At 44.4% G+C, this 23216-nt stretch overlaps 1 protein-coding gene across 1 annotated transcript in view; it reads left to right on the top strand.

Moving 5' to 3' along the window:
• Positions 1-23216, top strand: part of LOC139061211 (calcium-activated chloride channel regulator 1-like) — a 495141-nt gene that overhangs the window by 318736 nt on the left and 153189 nt on the right. The window contains exon 9 of the mRNA XM_070540868.1: positions 21588-21815. Coding sequence (XP_070396969.1) covers positions 21588-21815 — 228 coding nt within the window. The remainder of the gene's footprint in view (positions 1-21587; positions 21816-23216) is intronic.

Raw genomic sequence — 23216 nt, 5'->3', positions numbered from 1 at the left:
AATAGTGCAAATGAGCACGCACAGCGTCTGAATCAGGTTCTGTTGAGCCTAACTGTCGAGCCTGAGAAAGGCTTACGCCTCAAGAAAGAAAAGTGGAACTTCGGAATTACATCAGTTTAGTTTCTGAGACATCGAATTGATAGCAATAGTGTTTGCAACACCGAGAAAAAGGTTGAGGCTATACTTCATGCACCCAAACCATCTGACAAGACATCCCTAAGGGCTTTTCCGGGCCCTATTTCATTTGGCGACTGCGTTTTGGAGAACAGAACAATGGTCGGGGTGGAATTGTATAGGCTCCTAGAGAAAAACACGCCCTGGAAGTGAAAGAGCAAGCATCAAGCCAATTTCGAGGCACTTACGGAGATGATTCGTGCATCTACAGTGCTCGCTCTCTACGACGGGACGAAGCCCCTTCTTTTGTCTGGGGACGCATCGCCGTACGGCATTGATGCCATCCTCGCTAGGGAAGATACTCTCTGCCGAGAGGCGCCCATTGCATTCAGTTCATGAACACTGGGAAGTGCCGAAAAGATCGAGCGACTTCCAGCTGAACAAAGAAAGTGCAGCAGTAATCTACAGCATCAGTCATTTTCATAAGTATACATAGCTGACCGGCATGTGACCACAACAGATCGCCAGGCATTGATTGGATTCGTGAGTGAAACAAAGCAAGTACCCCGGGTCTTTCCATCAAGGATTACGCGATGGTGCCTTAAACTAGCAACATATGATTACAAGTTGCTGTACAGGCCTGGCCTACTGCACCAAAATGCGGGCACTCTAAGCTGACTTCCACTACCGGCACAAGATGAACCTTATCCCCCAAGAGACGTGCTCATGTTGGCTACCATACCCAGCTTCGGGCTTTCACCGCATCAACTAGCACGAATGACTCGAGAAGACTCAGTTCTGTCCCAAGTGCTGGAGGCTGTTTCAAATGTTTAAGTTCATAAACTGCTGAAAGAACAGTTTTCATCGTGCCGGAAACTGGAGACTGAGCTTTCAGCGCAGGAAGGGTGCCTCGTTAGAGGCTTCCGAATGGAAACTCCAACAAAGGCGAGAAACTGCCTTCTTAAACTCGCACCTGCAAACCACCATATAATTGTGGTCATGAAGACATGTGCACGAAGGTACTTTTGTTGGACAGGCATTGACTTTTGTTGGGCAGGCAGGCACAATGGGCCATCCTTCGTTTCAGTAGAAGTTGAGAGCTTCCTAAAGAAGAATGGGGTGATCCATGTAACAAGCACACCGTACCATCCTACAACAAATGGCCAATCAGAAAGGGTGGCTTTTGAAACACAACGAGCATTAGCCAAAAACAAGGACAAAACATCCGCGTGTAGGCTGGCCCACTTTTTCTAAAGCAACAATACACCATCTGCACATCAACGGGTGAAATGCCAGCTGCACTTGTGTTCGGGCGTGAGCTGGACACAGCTCTCACGTGCATTCAGCCCCAAGCAAAAGCGAACAAAATCCATACCAGCTGTAACAGGGACACAAAGTCGAGAGTACTCGCTGTCGGACAAGCAGTTTTCTTTTGAAACTTCGGAGGGAATCCGATCTGGACAGAGGGAACGGTTCTGGAAGAGCTAGGCCACAGATCATGGCGCATTAAAGGCCCCAACAGGTTAGTGCGATGACAATGTGACCACATCAAGCCTGGTATCAAGCCTGGTATACACAGGATAAGGTCTGTACGCTAACCGCGAGCAGTGTCCCGCTCCCATTTATGTTTGGGATAAAAGCAGATAACTCCACGTCATCAGAGGCCACTCTCTCAGGAATGCTGGAGCCTTCGCAATCATCGCTGACCAAACCACAGATTGGCACTGCCCCTGAGACTGTGCCAAGCACAACTGCAGAGTCATGCCCGCATCGGGAACGACGCCCTCCGGATCACTACGGCTACTCCATCTGAGAAGGGAGGCAAGTGTTGTGTACAAGCGAAGCACCAGCACTGCTCGGCTGGATAAGGCACCAGTGCAGACGAAACAGGAAGCGACCCCACTCCGAGTCGAGTTCCAAGAATGCTCCATCACCCCAACGTCTCGGCCACTAGACAGGGACCGAGAGTTTGTCCCCTCGAACACATGTGGCTCTCATCTGCGTCCGTTGTAGAAAATAAACTCGGTATGTTTTCTGCCACCAACCAATGCACATTCCTTTTACGGATGGGGCCAGACCCTGTACGTAACAGCTTGGAAGAACGCGCATACACGAACACACAGGTGTATCTAAGCCAATGAGCAAGGGATCTGTCACAGCAACAGCGTAGCACGCTGAAGCGCCGCAGCATTATCTATTAACATACTCCTATACAGATGGTTCTATTATCACAAAATACAGCTGTGTTCATTGACAAGTCACTTCGTCACCGAGCACGCATGTGAATCATCAACAGTGGCTTGTTGATTTAGTTGCACTTTGCTGCTGAGGTCTCTTTAGTAGCTGTCAAGTTAATAGTGAGCCTACAATTGCTTACATGATGTAATATGACATCGCACTTCTCAACATTGTTGTTAAACCGAATGAACTTACAGGAGCACACAGAGCTAGTATTTGTTCATTCTATGTTACGTCATTATTTCAAAGTGCACAGACATGTTAAGTCATGACTAAACAACTAGCCATCAGTACGTCTTGAGCAATTGATTACAATTATGACATACATAAAAGTGATATGTACATATCACAGTTACTTCTTCAGGCAGAGATGCTTGTCAGATATGTTTTCAAGAGAAGAATGTTTGCATGAAAACAAATATTAATTCATATTGCTGAAAAAACACCACATATAGGCGTGAATTCACCTAATGTTTACATTTCTTGTTGGTGCTAAAAATGTTCCTGCCAATAGAAGTAGTGTTATGTCATTCATGCCTTAAGAGATGACAGAGCTTTACAGGGCACACAAGCAGCAATGCCCATGCATAAAGGCCTGGGTGGCCAATCTGCTGCCCCTTCACTATTTATCCATACTTCTATCAGCATTTAAACATCGTACAGCCTGTGGTCAAAGTGAATACAGACATGCTTGCTCTCTCAGCAATGGCGACAATCAAGGGTGATTGCCTTGAGACCGTTTGCTGCTGTCAACATCATTTATGCATGCATTCTCTATTTATTCTTTTCCCTAGATAAAAAGAAGCTTGCACAGTCAGTGAGCTATAGCAAAGTAATGTTATTTGATTGCGTAGGGCTTGGCCCAAAGGTCATTCACGTAGTGACAACCTAGCTAGCTAATGCACAGCCACATTAAAAAGAGAGAGAAATTCATAGGCTAACAAACAGGTGCACAGTACGTGTACTTCATCTCAAAGCAAAGCAAGATTATCAAGCGACTATAGAGATCTACATTAAGGGGACGCAAGCATTGAGGCCCCCTAGTACTTCGAGCCTCAACGATTGCATCCCCCTGATCTAAACCTCTCTAATAAGCTTTGCAATGAGTGCAGTGATCTTGCATGCGAAATGGTTGACGTAGTATGTCGTTTTATATTTGCCTTTCTGAATGAGTAATAGCTTAAACAGATACACGACAATGAAATAGAATGCTGGCTCATATGGTGCACAAGACACAAGTAGGGGAGAACATTTGCCGTGCCTGCTGTAACACCGATTCCAACATGCAGTAGCTTGTAGGCAATGAATGCATGTTAATTGTGTCAGGGCAACTTGCACCTACCCCTAATGAAAGAACAGAATGTCTGCATTGTAGACATTAGTTAATTAGCAGCATGTGCGGGGCAGCACAAGAAAGGAAGGGAATGTTTGTCGCCATTTTATTTTCATAACCAACAGACAGTTGCTTGGGTGGAGCTTTATGATGATTCATATTATGTTCTGAGTAAATCTGTAATGTGGGAATGTTCTATTATGCAATCACTTCATACGTAGTCAAATGAATGCAGAAAGCCCCATAAACACTGTGAAACGGAATGCAGAAATTTCCAGTTAAGAAGCCATAGTGACTCGCACTGTGTGCTTAACTTACAATAGAGAAAAATGCGTAGTGGCAAATTGGGTGCACATTCTCATCTGTCATACAAATCCATAATCTACAAGCAATCTTTCACTCATTCTCGTATTGCTTACAGTGGCACGAACCTTACTGCAGCATCCTCTGCGGAGTAAATTACCTCGCAAGTCACAGCTACTTGTTCACTCTATTACATATATTGTCCCCAGGCTCTCCTGTATTCCTTCACGCATGCTACAATAGCATGGCTGTGCTCAATCACCTCTTTCCATTGCACTGAAATGAACATGGCATATATTTCATACCAAAATATTCTCTGAAGCATAACTGTTTATCATTCTTTAAGCCTCTGAGAAGTAAGGATGGATGTTGAGCCTTGCTGTTGTGGCATTTCATAGGTTCTAACCCACCGTCATATTTCTAAACAAGCAATGATGAAATTATATAATCGAGCCATACCATCAGTACAACTGAGGTATTGCTTCCCCAGGGAGTCTCACTGCCACCTCCCCAATTTCGTAATTACTTAGACATGTTAACAACCTAGACATGCTGAATTTAACTTCACAGCCTGTGTTTTAACATGACAAATAAACCAGATTAACCCAACAGCTCTTGTATCATTTTCTTAATCACTTGAAATACTAACTAGCAGAAGGCATTATAGTCATATTATATTCTGTTTGTATATTTGGTGAATTGCACAAATAATTTTCGTTGCCCTTACAGCCTAGCTGATGCTGCCTTTCTTTATAACAATTAAGCAACAACCTTACTTGGTGCATTGCTGTGCGAACTATAGCTAGCTTCCCAGTAGCACTGCACATATACCCTCAGACTACATCATAGACATGCTTCTGTACATACTAGAGGCTTGCCACAATCAGCATAATTTTGAAATCCAGATGAACAGGGTGCGAATTCATGTATCAAATAAATGTCTGTTCCATTGAGAGGCTGTGTATTTGTGTGCAACATAGTTATTAATTCACTATACTTATGGCAGAAGAAAAGAATACACAGAACAACAAAATCAAGTTCTCTCTGAAAAGCTGCTTTTTGCCACTATTATATGCAGCAAAGTAAGGCTTTAGAAAGCACAAATATGGCTTGGGCGCATATTTGTGCATCGTATAAGAAGTAGAGGTGGGCGAAGGTTAATTTCTTTCAAACACAAATTGAACAAGAATAGTAAGCATCAAATATTGAATAGTGACACGACAACGTTAGTACTTGTAGTAGCAATATTTATTTCCATAGATTTAGGTACTACCTCTTAACCAGCTAATGCAAAAGATAGCTAACTATTGGGGACAAAGGATAAGTTTTAAATGCAAGGCTAATTGTTATATTAAAAAAGCTACTTGAATAGTTATCAACAACTTTAGAGCCTCGTTGCAAAGAAGCCTTCCAAGAAATAATGGCTGCTGTATGAAGATCTTCCAAAAATGCACAATAAATTGTTACCAAAGAACATGAAAGTTGTAGAAAAAATAAACTTAATGAAGGACCAATGTTTTGTGGACACATGTAAAAGTACTTGTTGCAAGGAAAACAACACAGACTTGTCGCATAAAAGACAAATCTGCTAGATCAAGAGATGTGTGGTTGGTTGGCTTTTATGAAAAAAAAAGCCTATGGGAAAGTTTTGTGCCAATATGGCTAAAAGACACTTTCGTTACTGTGCTAGCCTGCTAGCCTGTGGGAGGCTTGTCACATATTCGTTGTTAAAAAACTTCCAATTTATATACTGACACAAAAGCCTCCTCTGATCACGGAAAAAGAATAGGATTGTCGTATAGTATACATAACATTTAGAACTTCAGGGTGCTATTTTTCACATTACACAAATAGTCGTGAAGGACAAAACTGCAAGAAACAGCATAACACTGGCATAATCCATAGCTCATTATATCAACGGGTTTCCCATTTCATGTGGCAAAGTTGAATAGGCAGATGGAATGTGACAGCTGTGATTCGGAGATGCGTTATTGTATCTGGGTGCAAGTATTTTACAATTGAGCATTCTGGGAATAAAAAATTAACAGGAATTGATTACCAGTATGTCATCATGTCACTTCTATCTGAAAAGCGACTATCATTTCAACTCAAAGTTGCATTGAGCATCATGTTTATGTGCCCGTATATGTGTATCCCATGAACCGTTGCTTTAAGTTATGACCAGTGTCATGTTATTCTTGTATGTAATTGTGGTTTTACACAATACACCTATAAAACTTTTGATTAGCATCCTAGTACATTTCCTTGTATTTGCGCACAGGCTTTCTTTCGCAACTCCCTCTTTGCACCCACGATAAATACTGCAGTCAGTAAAATGGAGCTTTAGATTATTTCCTAAACTGCTTTCATTCCAGCAAGTAGACGCCAAGCAGAAGCTGTGCCACAAGTGAATTTTATTAGGGCATTCATCCATGCTGTTTATTAAGATGGCTGCAAGGTAAATGGAGGGAAAGTGTACAGGTGAAGCAAAGCTCTGCTGTCGCATGCACGCAAGCAATGCTTATGGTTATGGAATCGAAACATTTTTTGCGTCAATCCTCTAACCATGGAGCATGTAGTGACAGGATGGAAGGCAGACACCGAGCAGACGGCGCAGCGCGATGAACGCATCTTGAGGGGCATTCAGCCTTCCTATTAGCTAAGGAGCCCAGCAGCTTCTCCAGTGCTGCAAGGAACTACTGAGATTGAGTAAAGCTCACAGAACACATTATTAGCGTGAAAGGTTGGTGTCGTTTTCCAGGGCTTCCGTGAACAAAGAGGCAGACTGAACTTGAAACATGTTTTATTGCATGGCAGCAACTTAATGGGACAGAATGACAGCCAAGAAATATAAGGACAAAAAGCACACCACAGCTTGGCGGCCAGCGATTATATACACATAGTGGGTGAGGGTGATGCGATTCCAATATGACCCACGAGACAGAAAGGGTCACGCTATCACACATGTACACGTGTACAGATATGTGACAGTTGGGCTGTGGCAGAGAAGGTGCTTTGCTGTGTCGTCACACGTGCAAAAAATTGCATAAGGAGCATTTGCATAGCGTACATTACAGCAGATGACACCTAGTGCAAAATAAATAATTGCAATACAATGTGTTCTGTGAGCTGTACTCCATCTCAGTAGTTCCTTGCAGCACTGGAGAAGCTGCTGGGCTCCTTAGCTAGTGGGAAGGCTGCATGCCCTTGAAGATGTGTCCATCACGCTGTGCCGTCTGCTCGGTGTCTGCAGTGATACAACTTCTAAGCTGTTCCCTAGCCTCCCCTCTTTATAAAGTGTAAAATGTACAGAGACAGCTCTGGAAACAGACGTGTACAAAGCAAGGAATCTGCTTTGATACAATACCTATAATGAGATGCATAAGAGCATAAGCGACCAGCTATGCTTCTGCAATGTTAATTACTTCAGAGCACATTCAACTGACAGAAAAAATTCAGACGATTACGATACTCCCTAATACGACATTTGAGTGCAGCTTTACACGCGTTGTCATTTCGCTGGTGTGGACAATTAGTCTCGTGTGGCATGTTACAAACGGAGCGAAGCATGGCGCCACTGCCTCGCTAATCTGGAGATTGCATGAGCCAGTGCATGGGTGACGCGTGGGCGTGATTTACAAAAGCCACCGCCAACAAACCTCCTAGACATCGCGTGCTACTCTGGCATCATCTCATAGCTACCGTCACTGCACTTCGCTTTCATTCGCACGCTTTCGACATACACTCCTCTGCTTACTGCCTCATCGTTCTGCTGCACCTTCCTCTCCGCTTTCTTCCTTGTGCCTCTTCTCACTTGCTACTTTTTTCATCTCCCACTGCATGCTGCGTTCGCTCTCATCATTTGCTGAACTCGTTCGCTCGGTTAAATGAGCGAAAGAGTGGTCCTCACAGCACGACAAAAGCTAAAGGGAAACCAGCGATAGGAATACCCTGAATGCATGCACTATAAATCACGTTAAAGGATTGATTGAATGCACGATAGACGTGGTCTACAAGATACCTTTGACACATGGGGCTGATTATGTTGGTCAAACAGACAGGTGCGTAAATGATTGTCTGTGCGAACATCGACACAACTGCATTCTGATACAAGCACCCAGAGACATTGCCATATATTGCGCTTCACGCCATACCTTCCAGAGCATGGGGATCTGATCTTGCGGAAATGTAGTAACTAAAAAAAAAAGTCATGGAAGCGTACAACAAGATTACCCCATGTGCCATCTATATCAGTCAGCAGCAAAGAGATTAGCTTAATGACTGACAATAGATGGCATGGCTCGACTGGGAAGAGCATCCCTGCACATGCAAGTACGCTATATGAAGGTCTCATATTCCAGAAAATAAAACAGTTGTTAATTTGCACTCGGGTGCAGTGCATTGTTTTTCGTAAGTCCTGTCCCTTCGTAACTTTGTGCAACAGTGTAATGTCGAACCAACTAGCCCATTGGGAAATTTTCTTTAATTATATGTAATATGCTCCGAGTGAACATTTATGTGTCTTGTTTGCAATGCACATTTGAAAGACAGCACAAAAAAGATGCAATATTAGAGGTGAGCAAATAGAGATTTTTGAGATCGAATAGAATAGTGCCAGAAGCAAATTGAATCGAATACTTTTCTAAAAGGGAATAGCCATTACCATAATTAATACAAACTGATGTTTCCATCCCGGTATTTTTGAAATTAGAAAGTTTCTATCATAAACAACATTATTAGGTATTGTATTTAAAAACACAAATTGAGCATTACAAGCAAACAAGTACTTTATTCGCATGCACAGGGTTCTTCAGAGGATGCAAATGACTACTGTAGAGCCTGTAAAGTGTGGCTACCCAATCGACCTAGCCGGCTCCAATATGCAAGTTGTCATGTTTTATGGCTATAGTATGCTTGTCGTGGTGAAAATTTACCATACTTTTCTCAAATGTAATGTTTATGTGGGTGCGGTTGGCATTTTGATATGCCCGAAAGTTGTGAAAAAAATATTCACAATTACGAAAAGAGACCACCAAATCGAATAGGGCACTATTCGTTGCATAACTACAAAGTTGCAAATATTCACATATCCCAATGCAATACCAAAAGCTTCAAATAATGGTTTCAACACTTACATAAATACTACATGCTCCAGCAGCCAACAGAGCACCATATATTGATGAAATGGTGTTTAACGGGGCTAGTTGGTTTATTCTTCGAGCATTGTAGCAGCAGAACTTATGGAACACGGACACAGAATGGACGACTAGACGAGAATTCAGCTGCACTGTCAACTGATTTCTTAATTCAAATTACCACTCTTATTTATTTCGTCGCCATATCTCTTATCTGTCTGAGGCTGTCTCAAAACGGTGACTTCCTTTCTTGTCAAGGCGACCGACGGTGTGCTTACACATAGCGCTCCTGTTTTACTTATCTCAAATGCCTCAAGAATCTCCCGAGTTAGCCTATTGTTGTTCCTTTTCAGGACTTGTACTTCATGAAATTTGGGGGTGCACGGGCTTACTTAGCTATCTTGTCCCTTCTTGTTCATTTTGCAACGTTTGCCATGCAAGGCCAGATTGCTGCCAGGGGTCCCTTAAAGTGATGATGCGTGCTCTTTTGTTCGATCATTAAGGCATCTTCCTCTTTGCCCTGTGTATTGTGTTCCACAGGACAGGGGGATGGCGTACACTACTCCTTTGACGCAATCGCAGTTAAATCGAAATGAACAAGATGGGACAAGATAGCCAAGTAAGCATATGCATCCCCTAATTTCATGAAATGCAAGTCCTGAAAAGGAACAATGTAGGCTAACTCGGGAGATTTTTGAGGCATTTGAGATAAGTAAAACAGGAGCGTAATGTGTAAGCACACCGTCAGTGGCCTTGACAAGGAAGAACTGAGAACTGAGACAGCCTCAGATATACGAGAGAAGAGATATAGGGATGAAAAAAGTGAGAGGAAATTTCAATAAAGAAATCAGTTGACAGTGCAGCTGCGTTTTCATCCAGTCGTTCTTTTTGTGTCCGTGTACCTCAAGTTCTGCTGCTACAATCTTCGAAGAATGAAATAACTGGCCCCGTTAAACACCCTTTTGACATTCATTTTCAGGACTCTGAGCGTTCCTACTTGTTTCCTGCATCTGCTTGACTCACGACAAATATGTCTTCACATTGCCTTCTTCACTTGCTGGGCCTGCTTATCCTCATGTTGCATCAAGAAGAATGTTTCGGTGGAAGACGTTAGGTTGCTACTCGGGATGTTGTCGCCTTCCCAAGGACACAGCAAGAAGAATTAGGAAGATACTGCGGGCTGAAATATGGAAACAGATTCGCCTACTCACCGACTTCCTCAAGGCGAGATCCTCTGGCAAAAAATCCTATCGTCTTCACTTCGCCAGCGGCAGTTTTAACACTGAACACATGTGGAATAAGTGGTTCCTGCCAATTTTGAAGTCAACAATACAAGGTCAAAAAGAGTACGAGAAGATAAGCAAGAACCCAATGGCCACAGTAGGACAGGTGCAGCTCTCACAACCTGCTAAAGAAGTATTGGAACTTGGTCCAATATTTGCGCTTCCCCCTAGACTAGACGCAGGAGTGAAGCTTGCCATTATCAGACGAGTAGCAAAAAAAGCGAATTAAGAGGACGCTAGCAGAGTTGTGGCTGACGAAGTAGATACACTGGCTCGTTCAAAAGAATGCAAACGCCATGTGCACAGTTTTGTTAAAACTGTAAAGGAACTGAAGAAAGAAAACTTCTTATGGTGCTTTTCAGACAAAGGGGGATTTGTAATATTTGATGCCAGCAGCTACAATGCAAAAGCGTTAGAAGCCATCAACAAGAACTTCTGCAAGGTAGAAAATAAAGACCTAAAGAAAGCAAAAAGAAAGGTCAAGATGCTTCTAGGAGAAACAACTAATGGTAGCCAGCTGTGCAACAAGGTTAAAGCAGCAAAAACTACCATGCTGTCGGTGTTCTTCAGTGGAAAAAGCCATAAAATTGGTACCCCCTTCCACGCCATTTTATCGGAAGCAGACACATGGCAATTGCTGCTTTCAGCACACCTTTTCACGCAACTTTCTCAAGTTAGGGTAGAAGATCAGTTCATGATTAGGAACTCTGAAGAACTAACCTTCGAGATAAGAATGTACGAAATGAACTATTCGTACGGGTTCTCGATTGACGTCGAAGATATGTAATATTCAATACCGCATGCGGATTTGATGAATGTACTGAGAGAGCTGCTGGAGCAAGGAGCCATTCCATTTCAAAACTCCGTACGGATGTCTGTGGAGACCTTCTTCGAGCTGTTGAGCGCCTATTTCGCTGCCACCATCACTGTACATGATGGTAGCTTGTTTGCCCAAAAAAGAGGGGTCTGCATTGGATCAAAAATAGCACCTATCGTGAGTGACTTGTACTTGGCAGCATGCGACAAGAAAATTCAAGGATCCATCAAAGAAAGGCGTGTCACACGGATCTATCAATATGTGGACGACTTCATGATACTGTGCCAAACAGAGAATGCAATAAAACACGTTGTGGGGCTAGTTGGTGCATAGCTTCGAATAGATGAAGCGCCAATAGTGATGGCACACTAGGAAGACAGGACAAGGCGCTACTTGCAACTGTTTATTGAAGTTAAAGGTGGCTGATTATATAGCCATGGGAAGAGGGGGGCGAAAAAAGAGGAACACTGATTATGCGCATGCGCATGTGCTAGAAAACTGAAGATATATATGAAGGAAATCGTGTCTAATCTAAATCAAAAAGTTATCGATGTACATGCTTTCATTTATGTAAATATTCAGAGGCGGGGTGCTGACACAGGCGTCCCCTCTTTTCTTAATCTGGTTGGCCTCCAAGAATTCATGCGCCACAGTATCTTTACTTTAAAACATGATTGTTGTATCATGAAGCCTTGCTTCACATACTTGTTTCTTCTCATTCCCGCAGGCCTTGCAATGAAGCGGCAAGTTTGAACCTTATCCATTTTTCAAAGAAAGCTTATGTTCCGGCAAGCATTCATTAATAAGTCGGCCAGTTTGGCCGATATACTCTTTCCCACACTTCAGCGGTATACGACCCCTTCTTCACACTTAACAAAAGGGTTCATATATTTGAGTTTTACTTGTGCTCAACAGCTGTTTGTTTTCAATGGCAGTTTTATGTGCAAAAGAAAGGAGTTTGTATTGGCTCGTGCGTGGCTCCCGTACTTTGCAACATTTTCCTTGCGGGCATCGACAGAGCGCTATCCAAGGTGTTTGACGGAGGCAAAGTAGTCAAGGTTTTTAGGTATGTTGACGATTTTTCATTGTACTGACGGAATGATCTCTTGCGACGTACTCGCATACTGTGCAGGGCATTTTATCTGATATTAAACACGAAGGCAAAGGCTTAGATTTTACTTTTGAACTAGCCAAGGATAACAGCTTGCAGTTTTTAGATCTTGACTGACGAAGGTTCCTACTGTATGTGCCAACACCATGCCCGCAAGGAATTGTTGCCGTATGAGTCTGCACACTGCAAGACTGTTGAACGTGCGACTACCAGTATGTGCCTCGAATCCGCCCTGAAAAAATCGTGCTGTCATAAGGCACAAGCAAGCTTTGACGAACAGATTTTGAAGTTGAGGAAGGCTGGCTTTCCTTGCTTGGTTTTAAGCGCAGTTTTGGAGGCGTTATTGAAAAATGTGAAAAAATAAAGAAAAACAAATGAAGGTCAAACATTCGAAAAGAAAGCTAAACCAGTGGTGATATCATAATCTCATAAAGAGGCGCATGATCTTAAACACATCGCCGTGACATACGAAATTCCTGTGGTTTTTCTGCGCCCCGAAAACTTGCTACTTTGTGCCGTCCTGCTACTTTGTGCCGCCCGATTGGTTCGGATGACTCCAAGAAAGTCGGGTGTTCTATTAAACGTACGAACCCTTTTGATCAGTGTGAAGAAGGGGTCGTATACTGCTGAAGTGTGGGAAAGAGTATATCGGCCAAACTGGCCGATGTATTAATGAATAACTGCCGGAACATAAGCTTTCATTGAAAAATGGATAAGGTTCAAACTTGCCGCTTCATTGCAAGGCCCGCGGGAATGAGAAGAAACAAGTACGTGAAGCAAGGCTTCATGATACAACAATCATGTTTAAAAGTAAAGATTCCGTGGTGCATGAATTGTTGGAGGCCAACCAGATTAAGAAAAGAGGGGATGCCTGTGTCAGCACCCCGTCTCTAAATATTTACGCAAATGAAAGCATGTACATCGATAAGTTTTAGATTTAGATTAAACGCGATTTCCTTCATATATATATCTTCAGTGTTCTCGCACGTGCGCATTCTCATAATCGGTGTTCCTCTTTTTTCGCCCCCCTCTTCCCATGCCTATATAATCAGCCACCTTTGACTTCAATAAACAGTTGCAAGTAACACCTTGTCCTTTTTTTGTTCCTTCCTAGTGTGCAATCACTATTGGCACTTCATCTATTGAAAGAGAATGCAACCGATTACCAACAACTTGAGGACACCGTACTGGAGCCCTTTCGATCAACGTGCCCAGAGATGAACTTCCCTTATGAGCAACCGAACCACAGTCCCCTGCGCGCTGTGTCTGTGTATCTGTTTCTTTCTTCGTCCTCGTCCAGTCGCGCTTATACACACTACCATGGATTCTAACCAACTAGTCCGCCAACGTGTTTTAACCAAGTCCCCTGCAGTTGCTCGACATTTTGCTAGAATTCCAACCAGGACATATACACTGGGGCTACGAGCCCAGAGCATAGAGACAATTTATTCCCTTCACGTCAAGCCATTTCAAGACTGTAAAAAGGGCAATAGCGAGTGCAGCGTTTAGTTCAGTACTAAAGAAATCATGCCAGCATCAAAATGAACAAAGTTTTCAGCAGCAGTTAAGTAGGCTGAAAAATGCAGGGAAAAACATGTCGTGTCAATGGTATACAGCATAGCTGAAGGCCTCGTAGAGAAGATTAAGAGAAAACAAGAAAGCAAAAGTGGACCTGAAGTTGTGGATGCCAAAAACAATTGTGCAAAAAATTACATACGTGCATGGACTGACCCACAATCTCATCAAGATTGGTAAAAGAGTATCCGAGCAGTGTGCTCAGCACCAAACAAGGGAAAAAGTATGTGCGCACGAGTGAACCAGGAAAAAAAGGAACCACAATGCCAGATCACGCACCGGAGTAGATGCTGCGATTGTGTCAAAGGAGCAGTGTACGCCATCCTCCTGTCCTGTGGAAAACAATAGATAGAGCAAACAGGAAGATGCCCTAATGTTCGAACAAGATAGCACGCATCATCACTTTTAGGGACCCCTGGCAGCAATCTGGCTTTGCACTGCAAACGTTGCGAAATGAACAAGAAGAGACACGATAGCTAAGTAAGCCCGTGCACCCCCAAATTTCATGAAGTGCAAGTCCTGAAAAGGAACCACAATAGGCTAACTTGGGAGATTCTTGGTGCATTTGAGATAAGTAAAACAGGAGCGCAATGTGTAAGCACACCGTCAGTCGCTTTGACAAGTAAGGAGGTCACCATTTGGAGACAGCCTCAGACAGATAAGAGATATGGCAACAAAATAAATAAGAGTGGTAATTTGAATTAAGAAATCAGTTGACAGTGCAGCTGCATCCTCATCTAGTCATCCATTCTGTGTCCGTGTTCCTTAAGTTCTGCTGCTACAATCCTCGAATCATATATTCACCATACCAGTTGTGTTGTCATCTTCAGGCTTTGTTACATGCATATGGCTTTTTATCAAAAAATGCAAATTGTCAAGAATCAAAAGGAAGTATCTAATTTTCACACATTATATGCTTATCATGCCGTGGCACTGGTGTTGGCACTAACAGTGTGTACTCAGATGCTAACAAGAAACAAGCAGCTGAATTTCTTGCAGATGCAGGGTGCTCACATCCCTCAGTATAAGACCGTATGCTTTGCTTAATCTAGAAATATACCTCAGGATTTCTGCTGTTCAAACCAATACATTTTTGTCCACATGACAAAAATGAAGGGTGCCCGAAATTTGCGTTCATGAGAACAGTACATTTAAGCGTGCCCACATTGATTACAAACACCTTCTTAGCACACAAATAACTTTTGAAAAATACCCACTATACGTGAACGAGGCAGAAACGGCCGGAACCAAAACTCGCCAGCAACGCTTATGCACGGTTCACTTCAGAACATATGCACATTGAATGAAACGAACACTTATACGCCTAGCACCACTGCGACACATTGCACGTACAGATTACGCTTCGTAAAAGTAAGAACTGTAGCGCTCGAACGTTCTGTACGTGTTCGCGATCACCAATGCGCATCGCAGCCCGCAAAACAGCTCACACGAAGCAAGACACAAACAGCATTTTACGAATGACTGCGATGACACAACAATGAAGCTCATCACTACACATCGTGTCATCACTTCTGAACAGTGCACAAACTTCAATCTTCGTATCGATGAAGCGCGCACGCTCAACTCCTACGAACACCATATATGCTGAGGAGGGCGATCGCAATCTTTTTATTTAGCCGCGTACCGAACTAGTGTCATGCTTAGAATGCAGGTGTATGCGATGGCCTTCGCGTTTGTAATGCACATGCAAAAAACGGAAAAACACACGAAATCGGCGGCTTCATTCCTTCCGACCACACGTAAACACAACACACATCCGTCTGTTTCCTTTGGCGATCGCACGGACTGAAGATGTCAGGAAGAGTACAGCTGCTTGTTGCGTTGGACAAATAGCTTTGCAGCTGCTGAACAGCTCTTGCAATGATCACAATAAACCACACAAAAAACAAACTGCCGCTGCAGCCTAGCGGTCTAGGCCTCGCGTTCCGCTTCGCTTCGAACCAGCGCCATGTTTATGCGGTCGCCGCACGGAGGCGAAAGTTCACGACCGCCCGTCGTGACGTCACGTCGGCCATTACTGGCGAACCGCTCGCTTGCGGTGCGGCGTGCGGCCATGGGCGGTTTGAGCGTAAATCAGCCCTTAATCTCCCAAAGTAGCGCGATTCACTTCCCTCTTCCTCCGCTCGGCGCGGCCTCGATGGTGGCGCCGCCGGTGGTGGGCCTGCCGTAGCAGACGACGGCAACACGCTACGGGAAGAAATCCGCGGAAAAGCTTGTTCGAGTTCTCCGGAGCAGTTTTTTTTTTTTTCAATACAGACGTTGCTTCATCAGTCGGCAACTGGCCTTAAACATGTCGTGTTGGAATTGTGGAAGAAATAGAGAAAAGGACTATTATTCAAGGCGTATTTAAGGCGTAAAGTGCGCGCACGTTGACAGTTCGTGTTGCTGAAACACGGCGCAAGCACGCGGTGTGCTCAAACACGCGCGTAATTACCAAAGTTTCATGTTTTGACAGCGTGAAAGTATGTGTACATGGTTTCGTAGGTTCATTTACGTACCTGCAGGATACTTTTGTTCGGCCGGCGCGTGAGAGATTCCTACTGTCTGCGGTGAGCGATGCCTGGCAACAGGGCCGCTTTTTTGATTGCGGGGTGTGTGCTTTGGTAATCGTGACGATAGACTGTTTTTTTTTTACAAGTACTGCTCCAGGAGGGCACATGTAACGACTAACGGAGGCCCATGAAGAGCACGTGACATTACAATAAAGCAGGCGGCGCAGGGAGTGTTCGCATACAAAAATGGGCTTATACTCCCTTGGCATGCACAGGCTTCGGCGAGCCTTATGCAGCCATGGTTCTAGCTTTGGTGCCCCGTTGCAGCTTTGGTGCCCTGGAGGCGACGTCAATAGTACGAAATAATGGCACGTTGTTACAACTAGTAAATAAAATATATTGAAGAAATACAATCGCGCTGAGGCACCAACTTCTAAAGCAGCACTGGCGCGCCCGCGCGAGAATTATGAAACGCCAACGAGGAATTTACCGGCCCACGTACGACTCCACGATCAAAGTGCACGTTAAACCTCCCCTGGCGACCTAGATAATGTTATCCGGAGCCATGCACTACGACCTCCATCAGAGCTTTAGTCGCTTCGGGACGTTAAAAACGTTAATCGCCACAAACCCAATTAATCCATGCGGGCGTACATTCGAAGCTAAAAGACTGCCTCCATAAATCATAGTGATCCTTGCAAAAGCGTCGAGAATGTGCTAACTTCTGGTGGAGCTCAAAACACACCCAGTATAAAGTCGCTTCTATGTCACAGGCCAGCTGCAGATGCGTGCACTTTCTCCACAAGACGAAACTACATGGAACAAAGAGAACACATTCGAAAAAAAAAGTCAACTTCAACGCGCTAAAACCACGCAGAGCATGAACACATACACTTTTTTGAAGCGGAAGGTGTCAACTAGGCTCAAAAGAAGAGGATGTGAGGAGTCGTGGCACTTACTTCGCCAAGCCGTGCGTTCTTTGCCCCTTCCTCGAAGTCAACCCGCCCGATCCTGTGAATCCACACTTTTCTTTTTGCGTTGCGCCCGCGGAATGGCAAAGCAAAAAGCTTTTTGCCCTCGCTGTGTCTGTTGCGGCAACCGAAGGCGCAGCAGCATGACATCGCAATTAAGTTCTCGGCCTGACACATGCTATTACGCTAACGCACTCCGTCAGTCTGCCTGCCGTACTTTCTTCGCGCAGGCTCAACAATGGAGGTCCGAGCGCGCTACCAAGAAAAAATATACAAAAGCGCGGCGCCTGCTCCGCTCTGGAAAGAAAAAATATACAAATGCGCGGCGCCCGCTTCCACGTGACACAGATTGGTCAATGGGGGAGCGGAGGAGGCTGGGGAGACAGGTGTGGAAGAGGAAGCGCCAGGGTGAGCGAGGTGGCGGAAAGATCTATGAATGGCGCTACTTTTGAAAAATTGAGGGGCTTTACTCGCGCTAAGGTCCCTCTAATATAATTTTCAATGTAGCGACATCTGCCGCGCGCGTCACCTAGGAAGTTCCTGTAGCAGACGGCGCCCACGCTAAATCGCGGCGCCGCGGAATTCGTGAGGTGAAAAAATATCTGCATACTCGCGGAAATAAGACCTACTGGTGTCTGACTGTGGCGAAAAACGAAAGAAGGACCCGAACTGCTAAATTTAGTCCTCTAATTTCAAATGAACGGTCCAAGAAAAACGCTCAAGAAAGCGTAATGAGGGCTTGATCGCCTCGATTCCGCATGTTTACATTTCGTTCATTTGCGCTCAATCAATGCACGAGCCTTGGTGATTGCTTGCGATTAATCCCGTTTGCTCTGTGAATTATTTTGCTTGTAAGTATGCTGCGTACTCATAGCGGTTGGTTTGAACGAAGAAGTGTAAAAATGAAGGCTGACAGTCGCTTGGACCGAGAAACTTTTGACGTAACGTCGCTCAAACGTGCGACTCTCTAAGCGCGCGACCCTCACGGCAACTAAACAACATCCTGTGTGTGTGGAAACGAGTGCGCCAACGGCCTTCTTGCCGCTGAATGTGATTACACGATGACTGCTGTGTCTTGTGGTTCAATGCTACGAGCCAGTGCAACTGTCGCGACATGATGAAGCGGCGGTATGGATCGTGTCAGCGTGTCTCCTCGATCGTGTTGGGGCTGCCAGCGCGATCTGATCTCGCGGCACACTAATATCAAGCGCAGTGTGTACGCGTCTGTGAATGTGGTTGACTGTTCTCGTGAGCCGTACGACGTCGCCACGTAAACTCGAATCATGACGCGCATTGTTGTGTTTATCCCTTTTCACCTCCGTGCACCGCTAAAGCCCCGTAAGAATTAGAGGGCCCTTATACGAAACGCACGCGGATTGGCCCAGCTATTACTGCACTGGTTTTGCTGGCAATCCGTGTATCGCTTGTGGCGTTTTTCTTATGTTAATTTGCAGTTGTGTGTTTTTCATCAGTAAAATGCCATTGACGATTACTGAAACATCTTCGAGTGTAAGGGAAACTTGGAAGGAACGAGCTCGCAGCTGTATGTAATGTACTTTTATATACTTTATTACGCTTTATTATTTGACGGCCAGTAGCTGTGGCTATGCAGTATTCGCTTTTAAAAGCAGAGTAATGCACACACTTAGCAATATATTTATTCACATATGCAATGCACAAAATACGATTAGGATATTGGAAATTACTTTTTGGACGTGTAAAGCGCAGTTAACAACACGCGCACAAACACAGGAAAGCGTAAAAGTAGAATTCACTGCTGAATTTAATTTTTTATCGCACGTAACGCAATGCGAATATTTGTCAGCAAGTTAATGCGTTTCTGCCCCACTATTTACTTGCATGCTAGGTCATACTGCACTTGCTAAGTCAACGGGCTCGTAATGCACTAAAATCAGTAATATCCACAAACTTCGACCGTCAACATTCATGCGCGCGAATGAAATAATACTGCAGCTCTGCACACACAGGTGTATACTTTCTCTCGCACCTTCGTATCGCTCTACGTTGCTTTCGAAGCCGGGCTATGCTTCGCTTAAAATGTTCGAAAAAAAGCTTTTACGCTCACCGCTACACAGCACTCGCTCATATTTCGCAGAAAGACCGCATTTCAGAACATACATCATTCAATGCAACACTTGGCACAATTATTTGCATGGTATATTACAAAACAAACGCAAAGTTGCCTTCATTCGTGGGGATACAAGCTCCTGCCGTAACGGCTCAAGAACTTGCATTGACGCCTGCCGGCAGCTGAAAGAAACTGCTGTTCGGAGAGGGTTGCCGCGCGTGTTCTAGAAGAACGGGCAATATGCGGGAACCCTCCTTGACCAGCTGGTTTCTGGAACTGCCGGCAGGCGTCGAGACAAGTTTGTTTGCGCCATCGTGAACGCAGTTTTGATCCCTATTAACGAAGGTATATTGCATTAAAAAAGAACGCCAGGCAATTAACTGCTCCCGTGGTTACACTGAACGACGCTGATTCCAAAATGTGGTCTTTCAGCGGAATTTGAGCAAGAAGAGTACGGCGGCAAGCGCACAATTTCTTTCGATCATTTTAAAACAAATATGCACGTCCATGCATAAGTACTTTTATTTGCTGTTTCTACAACACGTTTATTTTGCTATTTCTGGGTATGCACTGTCCCACATGTAGTAACGGCCCAAGAAGCTTAAGCCTACTTATAAACCCATTATCTGACTGTACAATACGTGTAGCAATCTGGCAGAGGTGATGACATACTGTGGTGTTACCTTGCCAGATGAAAGTGGCGAAAACGCTTTAGCACGTGCGGCGAAGTTACAAGGTAAAAAAAAAAGAGGCGAAGGAACAAAATGTACTCAATTGGTATACAAACCAGGTACCCAGATTCACGGCATAAATTACTCAACCTTATTCCCATAATTGAATGTGTATTGTTTGTGACAAGAACATATTTATAGATTCGTGTACCTTTATTTTACTTGCATTGTATCTCGGTTGATTGTAAATGAGTTTCCAGTGCATAGAATGTGGAGTAGGTTTTGTCAAACAACGTCCAGTGATAGTAGAGGCGTAACTTCATGCAAGTATCAGATGTAGATATTTTGTGGCTGTATTTCGTTTGTGTTTGTGAGTGCGCTCTTCCACTATTGTTGTGATCAGCTGCTGGTCTATACACCCCGGCAGAGGGCTCAGGGTGGCTCTCAAGCTGCAACAACGCAGCTTTTTGCCTTGCGTCCTCTCTCCTTTGTTGCTGATGTAACCTTGAGAGAGTTATTTAAACAAATCGTGTATTGTGTATAAATGTGAGATATTACCGCAGCGCTAACAGAACGACTGATTGCGATGGTTCCTTTAATTGTAATGATAACCACGGACTGCAATCTGTTTAGAATTCTGAACATTATGCAAGTGAGCCCTGCATCGTGGTTCAACTTTCAAAGCTGTGTAGACTCTTGTTTACTTGCTTGTAGCGAGGTTGAATGGCTGTGTCACGAGATCGTCTTCCTGTCTTCCTGTCCGCGAGGACTGTGGTCCGTGAGGAAATATATTGTCTAAATTAAAAGACAAAACTTCGATTTCACACGCGAAAACCACCATGTGATTATTAGGTACACTGTATTGGCGAATAGGGGATCAATTTTGCCCAGCTGGGGTAACTTTTCGTGCATCCAGATAAGCCCATTGTGGCCGGGGTTGAATCAGCGACCTCAAGCTTACCAGCTCAACGCCGTAACCACTGGGCTGAAACACCAAGTGGCAAATTAAATATAAAGCGTTTGCTGTCCTCGCAACCCAGGAATTTTTACGACTAACACTAGAAAAATCTACAAATAGTAATTGGAGGGTGCCGCACATAGCAAGCTTGCAGTCATAATGCCAGCAAACGCGTGAAAATGATGCCATTCTAGGCGTAGCGTAGCAGATCACAAAGGCCGAATGCCCAAGTGAGGTCCCCTGAGCGGTCTTTGCAGCGCCTCCGTCAGTCGTAGACAAGGCCAATAGCTTAGCGTGAATGATCCAAATGTAACAATATATAGTAATCCAGTGACTTGTCCCGGTTTCCTGTTCTTTTTGACACACCGGTACCATGGTGACACCACACACAACAAAGTTGAAAGTTATTTTTCTCGTATTCCGAGAGTACTGCATATTCTTCACAATGTCTGCTCCTCATGTCTTCCATATTGCAGGACTACCAGCGACTAGAAACAGTAAAAGAGGCCGTTGACCGCTTCCTGTGGTGTTTACGCGACAACATAGTCACTCTCGCTATCGTCACGTTCAGCACTACCGCGGAGGTGCGTCACCCCATGGTTGTTGTGAATGAAACAACTCTAAAAGGCTTTCAAGATGTTGTGAGGGAACTGCAGCCATCTGGCTATACCTGCATTGGGTGTGCTCTGAAACTCTCTTTGGAGGTAAGCACTCACGCAAGCTTTTACTACCTACGCCTAGAAAATAAAATCGCAAAAGCGGCGTTTCAGAAATGAGCCGCACACAAACACGTGCGCATGCGTGCGTTTTACTGGTGCACAAAGATATAAAGTCAGCAGTGACGTCAAGGGAAAACGTAGCGGGGAATTGTTTTATTTCAAAGGCATAAATGAGGAATAAACTATAAATTCTGTTTTCTTACGTGTAAATACTATGATATGAGTAACATACGAGCGAAGTAGGGGAGTGCGGATTAGCTTATATAAGGTGGGGTTGTTTACCGTTCACCCAGTGCACAGTACAGCGTTGTTGCATTTCACCCTCATGGGAGTGCGGCTGCCACGGCCGGAGTTTCGCCCCGCACCTTCAGGCTTAGCAATTAGCAGTAAAGGGGCCTATAACGTAAAACTATTCCAATATGTTTCTATTCCAATTTCTTGACGTCAAGTTTGCGTAACCACCGACGCAAGCACCGGGCGGTCACCCATAGGGTTGTCTGAACAGACCAATCAAACGCTCTCCTCGTTCATAGGAGGTCCCTATTGTTTGCTTGAAAAACGAATAACATTGCCCACACTGAGCGGCTTGTTGTATCTGATTGGCTGACAAGAGGCGAGGAGAACGCTCAAGTGGAGAGGGATTCACTAGGGCAGAGCCAGTGCACTTAAAACCGATAACCGGATGAAGAGGGTGGTGCCGGCGTCTGCGATTGGTCGGCTTTCCCTTGCTTAGCTTGTGGTGGCTGGTCGAAAATCGCGGCGGCATGCAACGGAAGCTTAAGAATGACGTTAAACTTGACCCTCAGCAAAGAAGAGTTGGCAGAATGAGGTAGTAAACGTGTCGAAAGGGCTTAAAAACGTTGCACGGTCACGCAAGAAGTTTTATTATACGCAAACACACCCATGCTCTCCGGCAGGTGCGAGTAGCCAGCGTCTCAGCGATCGGCGGCAGCTATCTTTTATTCCTTTCGGAACGGGGCAGCCTGCGGCTATTCCGAAAAAAAATTCACTTTTTTTTGGCGTATTAATGCATCTTTATCGCGTACACGTCACTTTGACGCGGTGAGTTCGTGCGGTTTTTCGACGTCGCGTGAAAGGCAGGTGAAGTGGGTGCAGCCCGAAAACTTTTTACCAATAGCCGAGGGCTAATGGCGAAAAGGGGTCGAATCAGAAATAACGTTTTTTTTTGTCAAATAATGCATAATCAGTGTGCACACATCATATCAGATGGGGAGCTATTGAGGTTTTTGTAACGTCGCGTGACAGACAGGTGAAATGGGGAGTGGTCGAAAAAAGTTTTTGACCAATCGCGGAGGGCTGATAGCAGAATTGGAATAGAAAAGTTTGGAATAGTTTTACGTTATAGCGCCCAAGGATACAAGAGGG

The sequence above is a fragment of the Dermacentor albipictus genome, chromosome 6 (assembly GCF_038994185.2).
Source record: "Dermacentor albipictus isolate Rhodes 1998 colony chromosome 6, USDA_Dalb.pri_finalv2, whole genome shotgun sequence".
Lineage (NCBI taxonomy): Eukaryota > Metazoa > Arthropoda > Arachnida > Ixodida > Ixodidae > Dermacentor > Dermacentor albipictus.
This window is presented reverse-complemented; position numbering and strand designations above follow the sequence as displayed.